General features: G+C 37.5%; 1 protein-coding gene across 9 annotated transcripts in view; it reads left to right on the top strand.

Annotated features, from left to right (window-relative positions):
• The window catches only part of Cyld (CYLD lysine 63 deubiquitinase), a 58,478-nt gene extending 40,812 nt beyond the window's left edge, over positions 1-17,666 (top strand). For all 9 annotated transcript variants that reach the window (XM_023560632.2, XM_063247135.1, XM_063247134.1 and 6 more), the window contains 7 exons: positions 3,861-3,952; positions 4,865-4,931; positions 8,789-8,921; positions 9,562-9,670; positions 10,615-10,733; positions 11,012-11,228; positions 12,736-17,666. In XM_023560632.2, coding sequence (XP_023416400.1) covers positions 3,861-3,952; positions 4,865-4,931; positions 8,789-8,921; positions 9,562-9,670; positions 10,615-10,733; positions 11,012-11,228; positions 12,736-12,920 — 922 coding nt within the window. In that variant the 3' untranslated portion in view covers positions 12,921-17,666. The remainder of the gene's footprint in view (positions 1-3,860; positions 3,953-4,864; positions 4,932-8,788; positions 8,922-9,561; positions 9,671-10,614; positions 10,734-11,011; positions 11,229-12,735) is intronic.
• Positions 17,667-18,529: the final 863 nt, after the last annotated feature.

Genomic DNA, 18,529 nt, shown 5'->3' with positions numbered 1-18,529 from the left:
TATGCCCTGCTTTCATGTAATACAGAAGTGGGTGAAAGGGCTCATGGCAAAGTACTGTTTTTTTTTTTCTTTTAACTTAGGTTCTTTCATTGGTTATTTAATTCTTAAGCTTAGCTGATATATGGAACATAGTATATTCCATGAAATGACTTAAACCATTTTGGTGAAGTATACTACAAGTTAGCAGTTGCAGGAGATTTAGAGAAGTTGATTTGTAGTACTTAGGCTTCTTATCTTTTGAGGTAATCTGTTCAGTATTACCCCTCGCAGTAATCATACTTATTAATAGGAGTTCTGTAGTTTGGTTTCGCAAACTGAATTTTATCTGAAAGAAAAGAAATAAGAGAAACTATTCATTTATAGAATGACTACTGTTTAACATTTCTGTTTATATTTTAGTAGAATTTTTTTTGTCTAAAGAAACATATTGAAGCCTTGTTCCTTCTTCTTTACTCAGGTGATTCTTCTGTTTTCTAGTTTAGGAATTATAAGCATGTCTACTTTTTGGGTCATAGGAGCTATTTGTAATAGTACAAGCACAAGTGACAGAGACCATCTGTAAAACTTGATAAGTGGTACTGGTGATGTTGATGATGTCACATTATAAATTTTAAACTGTGAAGAATTATAGTCATAATTCATAAAATAGTTTTGTTCATTCAGGAACAGAGAGCAAACTCTAATTTATAGACCATACTAAGTTAAATTTTGTGACGTACTTTTTGTATTTAACAATTAAAGCTAAAGATAGATACAAGATACTGACTAAAAAAACTCTGAAATTTAACGAGCATTTTGAATGGCCTACTGTATCCCATGACTAGGAAAGTGAACTACAAATGAATAAATTTTCCCACTTGTACTGCTTATTTTTCTTAAATTCTATAATCTTAAGTGTTATGAAAATTATGATTGTTGATTTTCACATTATTTGATCTTAGGCAGATATTTAAAAAACTTTTAATTTTCCTCCCAAATAATTGATGCTAGAACAAGACAAGTCAAATTCGAAACTCTGAGGCAGAAATGGTGAACTTTTTGGTGACTGAATGCCCAAACTGCAATCCAAAACTCACTTACTGTAATGTGCCAACACTGCAATTAAACCTGAGTACTGAGTTTTAGTTTACAAAAAACACATGGGGTGACTTGGCTTATGTGTATCAGAGAAGGCTCTGTGTGCCACCACTGTTCTGAGGCATGTTACCACCCTCTCTCTTCTTTCTAAAACACTGTAAGCCCATTAATAATAACCAACTTTGTCATAAAGGAATGTTGTATGAGTGTATAATTCCCACATTTATACTTTAGATTATATCAGTTGATAAATTATTTTAATTTTATGAATTTTACTTTATTAACTAGTGAGTAACTGGAAAAAAGTATCAAAATTTTAAAATATTTATTGTTTATAAAAAAGGAGAATTTTTCAACAACTGTTTTTTGGTGTACAAAGTTCAAAAAAATAACAGAAACAAATTCCTATGTCAACTACAATGCAAATACAACGTACCTCTACAAGAAAATAATCTTTACTTCTATTATCACACCTAAGCAATCTTCACGCCTGACAGCAGCATGAGCCATACATGCATATCACCTACACTGAAAGCACATGTGTTTTGCTTTCCTTGCCTTTTTTCAGGACATACCTGGCATCTTGCAGTTCTTGCTGTTTTGTTAGGAGGTTCTTGTTATATTGTACAGTGTGTAAAATATCAATAAAAAGTTTCAATTTTTAATATGTTTTGCATGTTTAGAATGAACGTCAACATTTTCACATCAGCTGTGTACTTGTTTACAAAACCTAAAAGGTAACATCAAAAATAAATTCATATATCAACTACAGTGAAAATACCAATAGAACTCTACAACAAAATTAATCTTTGCTTTACTTGTCATATCCAAGGCAGTCCTCACACATGACAACCATATGTTCCATGTACTTATCTCACTCACACGGATAGCACATGTGCTTAGCTTTCCTTTCCTGTGCGGCCATTCTTGTCTCTTTTCTTATGTTCTTCTTTTGTCAGGAGTTTCTTTATTGAACAACATGCCCTTAGCAGGAAAAGAAGATATCAATAAAATCAAATATTAAGTATATAATGAGTAGTTAGAATAGATTTTTAATTTTCATGTCAGTTGTTTGCTTGCTTCTAAGACCTAAAAGGTAGCATCAGAAATAAATGCCTGTGTGAACTACAATGTAAATAGAAACAAAAGTTTACCACAGAAATAACCTTTGCATCACCTGTCACACCCAAAGCAGTCTTCACATGTGAAAATGGCATGTTCTGTACATGAGTATCACCTACACTGGTAGCACGTATGTTTTATTTTCCTTCTTTGTAGGGCATAGTTGACATCTTTTTGGTTTTCCTGTTGGCACAGTAGGTCTGTTGATGCTGGACCTGCCTCTTCACTTGTCAGCTCACCACTGTGCTCCACAATTTTTTTGCATAGGTCCCTGTGCAGAAACCTTTTGTTTTTCTTCCACTGTAAATGATCTCTTATGACTTCCAGTCCCAGTCTTCTAAGAAAATTTCTTTGTGGTATTTTGCATTTAGATTTTCCTTATAAACTATTAAACTGTATATGCCACATGTTTTTAGGGTCTCATAAAACCATTGGCCAATGTTTTGTGTTTTGAGAGCAGTCATGGTTGTTGTGTAACTCATCAACAACATCTATTCTGCCTTTGGTCAGTTCTTGCATCATTTTTGGCTCATATGGCCAAAGTCAAAGTCATTGTCATCTTCGTCTTCTGTGTATGAGTATTCTAATGACTCACTTTTGACCTCCTCCAAAACTTGCAGATCTGGTTTTTCATGTGCTATTCTACTGAATTGGGCTACCAGAAAAATAAAAATAAAATTTTGTTTTTCTTAAACAAAACCTAAATGTGCAGAAATTTAGCAGTGAGCATTTCATGGATAAAACTCACCTGTTGTGCTGTGGAGTTCCTGTACATACCTTGCTGTGCATCTGCCAAATGGGTGAATGACACTGATGGGTTTTTGCTTTCCCCAGGCTCAGCTACTGTGAGTTACGCCCATATTCCGTTATAGTAAAATATATGTTTGCAGCACCCACATTTCTGTTTTTGCTTTGTGGTCACACTGAAATCTTGCTGTCTCCACCACAAACTTATGTCTTTCTCACCTTACACCTTTTGTAATCCCAGTGGATAAGAGTTTAGCGTAGTAAGTAATGGATGCTATATGTTGTTGAAGAGAGTTAATAATTAATGGTCAGTATAAAAACATATAAGATGAAATGGTTCTCATTTGTCCTTATTAGGCCAGTGGTGGTTCTCATTTGTCCTTATTAGGCCAGTGGCTCTTCTGGAGCCACTCGTAGTAGAGTTTTGTAAGGGGTTGACATTGAGCTTACTGGATGTGTCCTGTACTCAAAGATAAGAGAAAATGGCATAATGGTGCTGTTTGATTTGGTTGCAGATTGTAGATTTTCAGTCTCTCACCAGTTCATTTTCTCATTTACCTTGGTAACTGTTTCATCCATTGGTATGAAAAGAACTTTCTCTCTTAAAATGGTATATTCTATTTTACAAAGTAAATAGTTAAGAAATTAAGCATCATAAACTTTAAAAATATTTTTTGTATTATTATATGACAGTTAATTTGAAGTATATAATAGTGTCTGGGATAATTCTAGTACTACATCTTTAATTGTTGAAATCTCAATAAGAAGTCTATAATTGTATTCTTCAAAATAATTGCCTAGTCTATTAACATATGACATGTTGGAGTTACATGTGTCATTGTTAAGATGTATTACATAATTTATTATATATGCCAGTACCAGTTAACTCAGCTTTTTTTTTTTTACTAACATAGATATGGATATGTATGTGCCACAAAAATTATGAAACTTAGGAAAATACTTGAAAAAGTTGAGGCTGCATCAGGATTTACCTCTGAAGAAAAAGGTGACTATCTTCCTTTATAGCATATGCATTGAAAAAACTTGAAACCTTGTAAAATGCTAAATTACTAGTTAAAATGTATAATTTTGTGGTTAAATTTTAAGTTAGAATGGGGGCCCAGGGATACAGCTCAGTGGTAGAATACTCTATTGGTGTGCTGGGTTCAGATTCCCAGGACTCCCAAACAAACAAACCACAAAAGAAAGAACTTTTTCCTATGTGATACACATCTTTCTGTCTGTTCTGTAAATTCTTTTTCTTTTCTAAAAATCCAGTGATGTACAAGAATGAACCTCTTTAAGAGGTTGCTCTCATTCTAGTGTATTAAAATGAATAAGTCAAAAGTTCTTTCCTTTCCTTGCAGTAGTGATATTGAGTTGTTTCTCTTTCTGTGGTGAAGGGATGCATTGAGTAGTCTGTTTCCCACTTAGCTTTTCTTGTAGAGAGCATTATTAAACAGCCAACTATGATTAAGTTTATGGTTAGGGTTTTAATGTATTCATAGCTAATGGATTTATGCAAAGATTCAGCCTGAGACTTTGAAGTTGTTAGCAGTGTACTTAACCAATTGTAAAGCTAAGAGGCTTGATAATTACTTAACAGTAAGAAAATTCAGGGCATACTTCAAGTTTTGTCCCGCTTATCTTAACTGCCCAAAGTGAAATTGTTTCATTCTATGTGAATCATTATACCTTTCAAATGCAATAAAGTTATAACAGAATTGGAACACAGAACTTTCTCAGGCCATGCAAATATCCTTTGTTGCTTTCCTTTATCAGGAAATCTTGAAAACTATGCTTTTAATTGAGGTAATACTGAGTGAATGAAGTTGAATTCAGTATAAAATGAGTTTTAAAGACTAGAATAATTTTAAAGTTTTGCCTGTGACTTATTTAATTTTTAATTTTCTTCTAGATCCTGAAGAATTTTTAAATATCCTATTTCACCACATTTTAAGGGTAGAACCATTATTAAAAATTAGGTAAGTTTTAAATTGTTATAGAAGCATTGGAGCTGGGGATGGAACTCAGCGGCACAGCACTTTTCTGTCAAGCTCAAGGCCCTGAGTTCGATTTCCTGTCCCAAAAATAAAATCAATCAATCAATAAATAGAAACATTGGTAAAGTATACCATCTTTATTTTACTGCTGCTATTTAGTGGGAATGATTTCCTTACTATTGTATTTCTTTAGGGCTGTTAATTATGCTAGGTAATTATAAATGCAAATTAATTGTCATTGTTGATCTTTCTATAGTGCCATACTTAATGAAGAACAAAGTCAATGTAAATTTGTGCTTTTAATTTTAACCCCAGTAACAAATATTATTGCAGTTCATTTTCTTATGAAAGCATGTAAGTATTTTTATAATTTTAATTAATGATCATTTAAAAGGAATCTTGTTCTAATGTAGTTAAACACTATGAGAACATTGTTTTTGATTACCTATCACTTAAGGGATTAAGTTAGTCTTAAACTAGCTCTTTTGTTTTATCTTCTTGAGACAGGGTTTCATTATATAATTCAGGCTGTTGTTGCACTCACTTTGTAGCTCAACCTGACTTTTGAACAGCGATCTTCTTGTGTCAGCTTCCCAAATCGTGAGATTACAGGCACAGTCCACCACATCTGGCTTTAGCTCTCTTTTTCTAAGTTTTGTAACTTAGTCTTTTTCTTGCCAAGTGGAGGAAAGTCTTGAGTTTAATGCAGACAACTTCTTAGTGATATATTCTAGATGCTGAGTTTTTCAGGTAGTTTAGTATAACTGCCTTAATGGTGGACCTGTCTCCATTTAAACCTGTATTTCTCTGTGGGAAACCTTGCTAATATACTATCCTGTTTCCTTAAAAACTTAACTGTAGACAAGTGCTGCTCTCCTCTGTGTCTTAGGTGACGTTGTTCCATTCCAGTGTTGAGCAGATGGGCAAGAAGAGGGAAGGAAGAGGGGAGAGTGCCACAGTTGTAGTTGTATATTGTACAGAATGTTCTAAAGGAGGAAATAAGACATGATACATAAACACCAGGTACACTTATTTATCATCTGGTCAAAATTGGTAATAGTCTTGGGTGGACCTGGAAAACCCTTGAGAATTGCCTAGAAACGATTAGAATTACTTTAAAATGGGAAAAAAGAATAATGTTGTATTTAATGAAGTAAAATACTATGCGATCAATTTTATGAAGATAGAGTTTTGAAGACACAGGGCAAAAAAGGTAATTCAATTAATGTGACACATTGTATTTTAGGTAGGAAGATTAGATACTTTAATGATGCTAATATTTTATAAAATAATTGGCAGATAAGCAGATCTTAACCTTTACCTTTTTTAAACTCAGGAAAGGGAAGTGATGTTAGAGTTCTCTATAAAATGAGGTAGATGAAGAATACTTTTTTTAAAAAAAGAATTCTATTTCAAGCTTAAAAGGCAAAGCAATAGTGTTTGATTCAGGTATAAAATTAGAAGAATCGATCAATAGAATGGAATAGAAAGCTCAGTAGTATTTCAGTAACTTAGAAGTCAGCCTTCAAACACAAATTGGGAAGGAAAGATATATTTAATACGTGATATAGGACAACTAGCAGGAAGTTGAGAAAAAGGTCAGGTTTTTTTTTCATCTTTTAAAGTAATAAATTCCAGATACTTGAAACGGTTGTTTTCATCTGTTTTACTTTTCTAAGGCACCATGCCTAAGGGATGCAATCCCTCTCAATATTAGCATAGGTTGAATAGCGCTGTGCTTTTCTGAGGTGCTCGGAGAAGGGGCAGGCACTGCTCAGTCTGAGGTCCCTGGGGCCTTTGGAAAGGGCCTTGCAGAGCTGGTACACTCCTTGAGGGGTCGCCTGTCCCCACGCCACCCCATCACCAAGCAGCCTTTTCTTATGTTGAATTACTGTTTGAAGAGGTTAAGAAGGTATTTTAAGTTAGTCTTTCTTCTCCCCAGGTATCTTACTTGCCTTGCCCTGTCTTCCTGACTCAGGGAGTCAGCTGATGGAACCTGTGGAGGACCAGTGCCTTAAAAATGGGAAATCATAAATTAGTTTAGAGGAGGTTATATTTTTAAATGCCTGAAGAGACAAAAGAAGAAGCAAATACTGTTGGGAGATAAAAGCAAATCCGACCAATGGCATCAACTAAAAAACAGGCACAAGTAGCATTCGCAGGGACAGAGTGTGTACCCTGATGCAGGGCAAGAGGATGAGGCTTCCGGAGAGCAAATGTGAGCTGTGGATCCTAAGGAGGTTCTAGAGAGAATAAGGAAGCAGTAGCATCTCAGGAGATTTTCAGAATTGTCCACAGACTTAAATTCTAAGAATAAAAATACACAGAATTCCTTAGGAACCAGGACTAAATTACCACTCAGAGATATATTCTAAGATGTACTTTAGTAAGACAAACTGAATTTAGAATGAAGGAGTGGGATGTAAGAAACAAGGAAAAAGGGGCTGGGGATTTAGCTCAGCAGCATAAGCGCCTGCCTTGCAAGCAGGCAGTCATGAGTTCGATCCCCAGTACCGATAAAAATGAAAAAAGACCAAAAAACAAAACAAAACAAAAAACAGGGAAAAATCAAGAAATTGGTAAATTTGGATAAATTAGACCTTAACATTTAAAAAACAATGATAATGATGTAATCATAGTGAATAATTGTGTATGTACTGGATAAAGTGAACCTCAAGAACAGTTACTAACAAGAAAGGATAGTAATGGGAGGCAGGCAAAAGAAAAAAAGTGGAATAACCTCGGCAGTCAAGAAGCAAAGCAGAGGACTTTCTGGGTTGTGTTCCAGAGCACAGTGTGGGCATTCTTACTTGGATATGTCGTGACTGTGCTATGTTCAGTGGTGCTGGGTAGCCCAGAACCCATGCAGAATTTAGTGTCTGTACATTACAGTCTATGTCACAGAGGTAGATAGTACAAAGCTACAGATCATGAGCACTTTTTGTCTTCTCAGCAATATCCATTTCTTGTGAAGTGAATCCATTCTCTACTCTTGGGTTTTCCTTAGTGGAGAACATCTCAACGTGATGCGCCAGCTTCATTGTGATTCTGTAGGGTTTTGCCTTCTGTGACTTAGGAGTGAGGTGTTAGAGGCTGTTTTCCCCTGTTGCACTCTGGTGGCCTGTGTCCTGAAGCTGTGCATGTCCTCCTAGTCCATCTTTCTGGTCCTTTCTCTGAGTATGCAGCTTAGTGTTCCCGTCAGCCACTATCCCTTCTCTTCCAGCCACCATCGTTATTGCTATTGTCACTATTTATGTCTGTTATTTCTTGCTCTTTTAATTTCCTCTGCTACCTATTTTTCTACACTTTAGGCTTCTGTAGAAAAATAATGGTATTTTGATATCATACCTTGCTCTGCTCTTGATTTGCTGAGGAGTCTACACTTCTTTGGTTCCCTCTTCTAGAGATCTTCATTTAAAAAAAAGTTGGATCTAGAAGATTTTCTGATGTTCTGTAGTCATGTGAGGCATTTGTTTACTTTCTCCAACCATGTAATGCAGTTTACTACTTTCCAGATTTTGACGATGAGGTTGAGCTGAGTTTAGCTTCTGGTTATTACTGTTCACACAGTGCTTCTTGTATTATTCCATAATTTTTCTTCCGGCCACCAAGAGAACTTCTCAAAATAAAAACTAAAACAAGAAATCATATATGGTCTTGTGCATAAATATATTTAATTATTTCGCCTGAATTTTGTTCTCTGCCATTGTCCAGACCACCTGATGAAGTTGCTCCATTAGTTTTATGGGTTTGCTGTTCTCAAATCCTGCTAGAACAAGTTCACATTCTGTTTTAATAATTTAATAACTAAGTCACATGTGTTCTCTGCATGTTCTTAGATCAGCAGGTCAAAAAGTACAAGATTGTTACTTCTATCAGATTTTTATGGAAAAAAACGAGAAAGTTGGAGTTCCTACAATTCAGCAGTTATTAGAATGGTCATTTATCAACAGTAACCTGAAATTTGCAGAGGTTAGTGTCACTGTGTTTATGTGAAAGTCTGGAGAACTCTTAAGAGAACTAACAGTCAGTGCCTGTTGAGTTGAACCAACTGAGACTAGCTGTTAAAACACACAATTCTAAAAAAATGTGAAGTATTTAAACTTTGTCCATGTAGAAAGTGCATTAGACTTAAGTTTGACCTTTTTAGAATTTTGGTGCCAAAACCCACAAAGCTAAATTGTAACTTGAGACCCCTAAAGTAGTTTAACATAAAAAGCTGCATTTAAAAAATTGTCATTTTATCCAAATGTATTATCCCAATATATCAAAAGAGAGTATTTACTTTTCTCCTGCTCTTGAAGAGGCAAAATGTCAGTCAGTTCACTCGATTGGCTTGTTAATGAATAAATGATGCGAACGTGTTTCCTTTTTGCTGTCTTCAGAGTGTCTTACAATTTCAGTAAGCACGTGCTAGAAGAGGGGTGGTCCTGGCTGCCTTGGCTACGCACTCCACATTCTCTCAGTCATTCTTGTTTTCTGGGCCATCAGCATTTGGGTGGAAAGTGCTTGCTTTGACAGAGGTGACTATTTCAGCTCCATAGGGGGAACATTTTTTTCTCAGCACTTTGATTTCTTCTAAAAATATGTCTTTCTGTCTCTTTCTTTGCAGGCGCCATCATGTCTGATTATTCAGATGCCTCGATTTGGGAAAGACTTTAAATTATTTAAAAAAATTTTTCCTTCTTTGGAATTAAATATAACAGATTTACTTGAAGACAGTAAGTATACCATTTTTTATATTATTTTGTTTGTTTTTTAGAACTGGTCTGTCAGGCCACTCTCACTGATCATAGATGTAATATCTCGAAAAAGCAATATAGTACCTGAAGAGCTGAGAAATATCAAGCCAATAATTTAGTTCTGGGAAATTATTCTGAAAAAATTAGGGATTAAAATAAATATTTTGTTTGTACATATGCTTATTGTCGTAAGAAATTAGAAACAACCTAAGTATTAATAAGAGGCCAGTAGTTAAATTAATTATGTATCTATACTATGACCCTTCTCTTAAAATCCATGTTTTTGAAGACCATTGTATTTGAAAATGATCATGGTATAGCATTATGTGAAAAGTACAGACATTGATAGGTACTTAATATCTGGCTCTAAAATACCCATACACATACAGTTATATAACTATTCAGGCACAAAATTGGAGAAAATTAATAGTAATATTGACAGTAGTTCTTTCTTGCTAAGACTGTAGATACTTTCAGTTTTATTCTTTAGTCTTTTTTTGTATTTTGAATTTTCATCAGTGAACATTTTATGATCAGAGGAGAAAACACTTTAAAATGTATTGTTTAAAAAGCAGCTATTTGGTCAAAAAGAATGTTTTCAATGATACCTTAAATCTAGGAAAATCCAACTTAAAGTTTAAGAGAATGAAGTTTAAGAGAACAGACTCTTTTGAAGCCATGAACATTATCTTTTTAATAAAAGAGTGTTTGTTTGTTTTTTGTGGTGCTAGGAATTGAAGCATATCTGGAACTCTTTTTTTATTTTGAGATATGGTCCCGCTAAGTTGCGCTGAGAGGGCTCAAATCTTTGATCCTTCTGCCTTAGCCTCCTAGAGTTCAGGGATTAGAGGAGTGCACACCTTGCCCGGCTAAGAGTGCATTTTTGAAAGGCCCCTTAACTTTGCTTCCTGCCCCCTCTCCAGCTCCCAGGCAGTGCCGGATCTGCGGAGGACTTGCGATGTATGAATGTAGAGAATGTTACGATGATCCAGACATCTCTATTGGAAAGATCAAGCAGTTTTGTAAAACCTGTAACACTCAAGTAAGCTGCCTTTACTTACTGGATTATCTGTTGTTGAACAGTAAGTTGTGTGTAATGAAGATTGTGTTCAGGTTTTAAAAACCCGTTAACTTGTACTTAGCTTTAGAAATGCATAATACAATGATATTATGTGTTCCCTCTGCGCTGGGACTGATAGACATCAGTGAAACAGTTTGTTGTGGATTTTGTTTTCTCTGGATGTTGTTAAAAGTAGAATCCCTCTGCTTGAAGCGTTTCATTGGGCTCATTTCTGATGTTCTCTTGATGATCCCTTTTAGGTCCACCTTCATCCCAAGAGGTTGAATCATAAATATAACCCAGTGTCACTCCCCAAAGATCTGCCTGACTGGGATTGGAGACACGGCTGCATCCCCTGCCAGAAGATGGAGTTGTTTGCTGTGCTCTGCATAGAAACGAGCCATTATGTAGCCTTTGTGAAGTATGGGAAAGATGACTCTGCCTGGCTCTTCTTCGACAGCATGGCTGACCGGGATGGTGTGTCCAATCTCTTTCTTCCACATGTGGCAACCTGTGGGTTTTTGGTGGGATAGTACCTAGTGGAACTGTCTGTTCTGAGTAATAAGATATTTTGTTTTCCAAGAAAATCCTTTCAGGAACATCTTGGTGACACAGCTTTTAGTCATGAAATGCCTAATATCCTGATGTTATTATTCCTTAACATAGCAACATTATAGGGAATAATATTGTGCTATTTTGACATGTATATGCTGTTTATTAAGAATAGAGTCCTGACATTCTTATTTGAGAAAGATTTTAAGTTTCCTCTTCCTCTCATTCTTTTATGTAAACTCAATAGGCTTTATTGAGCACAGTTATATGAAACCTCTTTGGCAGAACAACTAGTCATTTTACCTAAATTTTTGAAAGATGGAAATATGTCCCATTTTTCTGTTATGAAAGCCAAAGTCACATAGCTGATATTTAACTTTCTGATCTCATAAGGTTTTTTGGTTTTTGTTTTTGTTTTTTTATACTACTCTGTTGTCTTTGAAATGACAAAAGCCAAGCCCAGAAGTAAATATCCTTATCTCTCTCTGAAAAGGGGGATGAACTGTACTCTCTAGGACATTACGCATATTTAATACATCTGAGGACCAGCAGTGTGAGACAATTTTGGGAGTCACAGGTCTGTCACGGCAGCTCCCTTGACCTCTGTGGCACTCAGGTTAGGGCTGGTCTTTGGCACAGTTGGGAATTATGACATCTGTGTCTCTCTCTTCTTGAATTTCTCAAGCCCAGAGCCTTGAGGTCTTTGGTGTGGTCCTCTAAAAACCTAAGGCCTTTCCCTAGTGGTAGCCCATTTTTTGGCGAGAGGCCAAGCTCCAGACAGTTGTCAGTCTTTTCTCAGCTTTAAGATGTTCAAGGAGCACACCCCAGCTCTGTAAATGTGCCTGCTCAGTTGACATTGTGACTTAAAATTCTAGGCAAGGCATTTGGGGAAGCCATGGGGAGGGCTAACCTCAAGGGCTTTTCTTGAAACCAGAGCATCTTGATGCACAGTCTGATGACACATAAAACAAACCATGCTGAAAGCATGCACCTGCTCTTAAAACTTGACGTTAACAGCGCTAGGCCTGCTTCACATTGGGCAGTATCATGGTGAAGTGTGCAGGGGTGATGGGTCTGGGAAGGGATGTAGAAATGTGAGGTACTGAATGCTGTATTTTCCATTGTTCCCAAATTGAACACAAGAGAGAAGCCTGGAGAGCAGGTTTGAGGCTTTTCTCAGGATATGTTTACTTTTACCAATTTCGTTCATTCTTAGTCCCAGAATCTTTTCAGAAGCCAAGAGATGAGAAAACTTTTATGTGGTAAAGGAGCCTTTAACTTGTAGAAATCAAAAGTAAAATCAGGTCATTCAGATCTCAAAAGTCAGCCTTTACTAAATCAGAGGATCATACAGTAGTTTGGGGGTGCAGGGCTGAAAGTGAGAGTGTTTAGAATGTCACTGCTCTAAAAGCTCTCTGCCTCCTTCTCATAGGTGGTCAGAATGGCTTCAACATTCCCCAGGTGACGCCCTGCCCGGAAGTGGGCGAGTACCTGAAGATGTCTCCCGAGGACCTGCACTCCTTGGACTCCAGGAGAATCCAAGGCTGTGCTCGCAGACTTCTTTGTGATGCATATATGTGCATGTACCAGAGTCCAACCATGAGCTTGTACAAATAGCTGGCTCATCGCCAGAGGCGGAGAGACTGAGCACGAAACCTCGGTGTTGCGTTTTCCTGGAGCTGGTGGTTGTGTTCCACACCCATTGCCGGCAGTGGGTGTCTTTGTGTGGTGGCAATTCAGAAAAGGATTCCTGTGCTTCAAAACCAGTTGCTTTTGTGTTACGGAAGTATTTAATAAGAAGCATTTTGCACTCTAGAAAGTATGTTTGTGTTGGTTTTATAAGAAGTCTAAATGAAATAATACCTGAAGCTTTAAGTTAACTGCATTGATTATATGATATTTTTTGAAAGCATAAAATTTTAATTGTGACAGTTTAAAACCTCTTTCAGTCCACTGAGAATGTAAATAAATGTTTCTTTTTTCTGGACCAAGCATATGAAATAATTTTTCCTTTGTAGCTAACGATTGCCGTGAGGAAGAAATAATTTGGTTTTATTAAGAGTTTTACTTTCAATCCAGCTGTTAAAGGTGTACTGAGTTTGCCTTGTTAATTCTTTCCTCTATGCTGCTGATTCCTGCATGTCTGCAATCTGCTGAGTTTCTGTGTTTCTGCAGTAGTAGTCAGAAAAATACTGAGATTCCCTTAATGGTGTTGTTTTCTATTTGTTCCAGTTTTGAGATAAATGAGTGATTCTGTCATAAAATGTCCATTTTTGATGTACTTTTCCTGGAGGATTAAGGTATTTAGCAATTGAAGCTCTTCAGTCATTGTAACTGTCAACTAACAGGATGTTTTTAGGGATTATTTTATGCAACAAGGCACAGTAAGTTTTATGAAATGGAGTAATAAGTAAATAACAAATTCTTGCACAGATATACAGTCCACAGGAAAATTTGGCATCTAGAATTGCTCATTAATGTTTCCCTGAAGAGATATTAGATATTTAAACCTTTATTTAAATAAATAAGAAGCTTATTTTAAATAAATCTGTTATTTTGAGTAAGGCAGTTATTTTAACTGATCAGCCAGCCAGTACACTTAGTAAATTCAGTTTGGTTTTGCTTGAGATAATAATCTGAACCATTTTATTGAGATGATAACTGCAGCTTCATCCTCCCTCTGATTAAATAAGTAGAAAATGGATGTTTTCTTAGGTATTTCCATAGTGTGTGTGTAGGCCACAGTGGATGTTGTAGACTAGAATCATAGGTTATAAATGTCAGTACTGTGGAATGTGTATTCCTTGAGTATTGTTCTGTGATGTTGTTGTGTTTTTGGAATGACTCTGTAACCTTGCAGAAAGACAGAAAAGATGTCATATGTATTATAGCATATGACTCTACAATATTGAATGTTAAAAAAAAACTTGGAGTCTTTATTAACCCTGCAGTTATTTTTGTAAAAATACTTTGTTTTTATCATTCCATTTGGCTAGTATTTATTAGCTTTATAAATCCTAATAAGGTACAAAACTTTTCCATCTTATAACCTTCTAATTTTTTTAAGTGAATAAGTAGATTTTTTTAAAACCAGGCTTTGTCCTGTTCATGTTGGGCTATGAAGTGATAACTAGATGAGGCCCATAGGCTGAGGACTCCTGACTGTGGGGCAGGCTCTGCCTCTAGGGACAAATGGGGCATGGGATGCAGTATCTCAGTTCTGTCCCAGCTCTGACCATCTGAAGTCCAGTTGACTGAAGAACGGGTGAGTGAGGACCAGTGTGGCTCCAGCAGGTGAGCTGGAGGGGCGATTGGGCACCTGTACTTAGGTAAGCCTGGACTTCATAGTTGAAGAGAATGAGAAGACAGGTGTTGTTTTTTTTTTTTTTTTTTTTCCTGTAGAAAAGAAAACAAAATGCAAGGTGGGGAAGATCTCTGGCCAGCTCTCATGTAGAAACTAGCTTGATTCTAATTCCACAGGATGGGGCCCTTGTTAGTGGGAGGGGTCTCATCCAAAATTCTGTCCAGGTGGAGTTCATTACTGGGGAAGAGATGTGGGAAGGGAGACTATGTCCTTATCTGCTCCTGAGAACCACCAGGATGTCCAGGGAAGCCTCTTCCCTTGCCTGTCCCTCTGTCCCTCTGGACAGTCACTCCGTGATCCTTCCAGCGGGGCCTGTGGTATCCAGGGGACGCGGTCAGGCCTGGGCTGCTTGACATGGATGCTCCATGTGTCTGCTGAGTTATTTAGCTTTCAGTTTTGTTTTCTCTATTATTCTATTGGCTGTTAAAACGTTTTAATTATCATTTTTCTTCATCATATATATTCAAAATTCATGATTCATAGCTACAATACAGCAAGTCATGTTCCTCCACCTCCAAACACATACATGTGTGTTTCTTGTGTGTTTATATGTGAGAGAACAGGTTGTAGGGGGAGAGACAGAGACTAGAGAGAAAGAACTGTGTTATAGATGCTAAATGTGGCCTGTCCCTTACTAACAGCTTTCTAAGCGAGTCTGACTCCAGCCTCAAAAGAATGTTTTCTGAGACTGGGGAAACATAATGGAAACCAAGAGAAATGATTTAAAAATTAGTGTAATTGTTGCAGTTGCTAAGGTTTTTCTGTTTAGAACATTTTAGAATTTTTGTAATTTTTTATTTGCCAAATGCTTAGTAAATGGTTAGGTTCTTGCTGTCCTCTGATTCATTTGTTCTCTCACATACAATCACTTGTGAACAGAGGGAGGAGATAGGAATTAGTCTTATGGAACTTTTGCTGTCCTCCAAATTTGTTTGTTCGAATGTGGCATCTTCATAGATTCTGGAGTTGTTCCCCTCCTCCGCTGAATCTCACTGTGCAGCTGGATAATTTTGCGTCTGTTTGAATGATTGTAGGCCGAGATGTGCATGGAGAATATGGTATTAAACCTTTACTGAGAAGCTGCCATCAGGTATTTATTGGACATTGATTAGGTATGTAGGATTGTGTCACAGCATATGAGACCTGGTCCCTGCTCCCAAACAACTTAGTACAGAGCATGCATTAAGCCTGCTTAGCTTCAGTGAGAGGCAGCAGCTCTGGGCTGCTTCAGGAGGCAGTGTGGTGTTGCAGGAAGGGAAAGGATTGGGGGCAATAGACCTAGACCCTTTCTGTGTTACCTGTTCTGTGTTATTAGATAGCTTGATTACTTGGATGTCATTTTCTTTATAATGAGGGGATTGGATTTTATAGGAGAACAGTACAAATTCTAAGATCCTAGGCCATGGCTGCTAGACCTGACCCTCATGCAGAGCTGGGAATTTGCTGGTCACACTCTCACCCTCCAATCCTTCTGACCAGCCAGGGTGGAAATTGCTGAACCAGAACACTTCAAAGGCTCCTTCTCTTTTTGTGATCATCTACATGGTTGTGTTAACTGTTCCACATAAATTTGAGTAATTGAGTGTTTACCATAGTGTTATCTGTTGTATATTAACTGAATAAGAAATGCATTTCAGTACGTGTGCCTCAACCCACAATTTCCTAAAAGCTTTAGTAGTTTTTGAAACATAAATGAGTCTTAAGGGGATATTTGATACGAGAATTTTCCTTCTATCTTATTTCTTTAGGGGAAATTGAGGCTCTGGAAGCCAAAGAAACAGAAAAACAATTCTCATGTAGGAAAAAAAAAAAAAAAAAAAAACAGTTTCCTCCTATCTGCTACATTATGTTGAAAAATGTAAAATTTTGTGGTAAGATATTTCTCTGGAATAGCAAGTCACTTTATCATAAAGAAAGATATCCTTGGAAAAGTAGATGTGCCACAAGGTCTATAATAAAGACAAAGCCACCTCGTAGGGGCCAGCTGTGTAAACACCACCCCAAATCTCCATCAGTGGTCGGAGTCCTTAAATTCCCTAAAGCGAGGGGCATGGGGGTTAAACTGGGCCCTAGCAAGCCCGAAGGTGGGCTCTTACAGCAGGGGGCTATGCGGAAGCAGGCTTCCACACTTCTGGGATTGTCCCTCTCATCCCAGATGAGAACTTCAGAGCCAGAAGCTCCCACAGAGAGCTGGCCTTGCTCCCCTCTCCTTTCTGATGTCTTTACTGAGAGAAGGAGATGGGCGGCTGGGCGAAGCTCTTCATTTTAGATAAATCCTGGAGCAGGTAAAGGCTTTCTCTTGAGTCAGGAAGCAGTAGTAGGAAGTGGAGTGACAGAGGTGGCCTGGAATAGTGAAGAAGCAAAGGCTGAGCATGAAGGGCGGCCCTCGTGACCAGGGCTGAAGAGCTGCTCCTTTGGGCAGTGGCCATGCTTGTCCCACCATACTTTGGTCTTCCTGTGTTTTCCTAACAGTTCAGGGAGGAGGGCCCATGATAGAGGGATTATCTTCCTAAGTACCATGGCTTCAGATATAATTCTGCAGTGCTTTTAAATCCTGTTCACTTTCACTTTTTTTTTTTTTTTTATTCTTGAGGGATTATATTGGAGACTGAACTGCATTTGGTTTTATATTATTAAATGGCTTTGTGCTATGAAATTTTAACTCTGCAAAGTCTTAGTGTCTTGCTGTAAACACTGATGAAAACAAATCCTGTTGATGCTTTCCAGGGGTGTTGTGGTTCTTGGAGGGCGAAGGAGCACATTTTGTACTGCATTTCCATTTCTCGTATCCTGTTGAGCACTTTTAAATTTTTTTGCCTGAAGAACATCTTATGAAAACATTCTTTAAGAACACCACCACATAAAATACCCCTTTATTATCAGATTGCTCTGATTTAGCCTTAATTTTGTTAAACTTTTTAGAGATGAACGAAGTGCTGCTGTGGAAAGAAATGTACTATATACTATTTCTGTATCATTAAAATGAAATTTTTATGGTTCCTTTTTCTCAATTCTTTGGGGATGGGTCTTGGGCGATGGGAAAGCTGGAACTCAGTCTTCTCCAACTTTGGTCGCGTTTGCCACGGGGCCAGCATGGAAGACCCCTTTGGAAAGTGCCATACCTGGCGCATCTGTCCATGTTAAACCTCATGAACCTTCCACTGTCAGTACAGTTGTTTAAGCCAACCTCCCACACTACCCGACCTGGGATATGCACCAGGGCTTCCTGGGGCCATGCGGTTTCTGCCCAGCCTGCATTTCCCAGCTCTGATCCTAATGAAAGTCCTACCCTCAGTCTCTCATGCCCTCCCTGGAGGCGTTGTGCTCACCCCCCAACATGGCACCATGCTATTTACTGCAGAACAGGTGTTATGGCCGTACAGTTGCTGAGGAGGCAAGAAAGTGCTTTACGTCTCTGTCATACCCAGAGGGGTGATCACATGGCATTATAGAGACTAAAATGGACTCCAGTTTTCTTCTAGGTAATAGAACAGGAGTTTCTTAGAGACTGTCAATTATCATTCCAAAGTAGGAAAGCTAGAATGGTCTGAGTTATAATATTGATATTCACAGTGCATTCAAGTAAGTTTCTGTAGCTAGGTATGGTGATGTATGCCTATAATTATAGTGCTGTAGGAGGCTGAAGCAGGAGGATTCCAAAGTTGAATCCAGTCTGGGCAACTTAATGAGATCCTGTCTAAAAACAGAAGAGTAGGATGGAGAGGTTGAGGTTGAGTTCAGTGTGAAGGTCCTGTGTTTAATCCTGCTCTAGTTCAGTAGGTCCCAAACTTAGAAACAAGTTCCTTTCGGGGACAGTGTTCTAGGTTGGATCCGACAAAGTGAGTCTTAACTATTCAGTATC

The sequence above is a fragment of the Cavia porcellus genome, unplaced genomic scaffold, assembly GCF_034190915.1.
Source record: "Cavia porcellus strain 051 isolate PalLab524CR breed Dunkin Hartley unplaced genomic scaffold, mCavPor4.1 scaffold_4, whole genome shotgun sequence".
Lineage (NCBI taxonomy): Eukaryota > Metazoa > Chordata > Mammalia > Rodentia > Caviidae > Cavia > Cavia porcellus.
The sequence above is the reverse complement of the archived record's forward strand: the minus strand, read 5'-3'. Positions and strand labels throughout refer to the sequence as shown.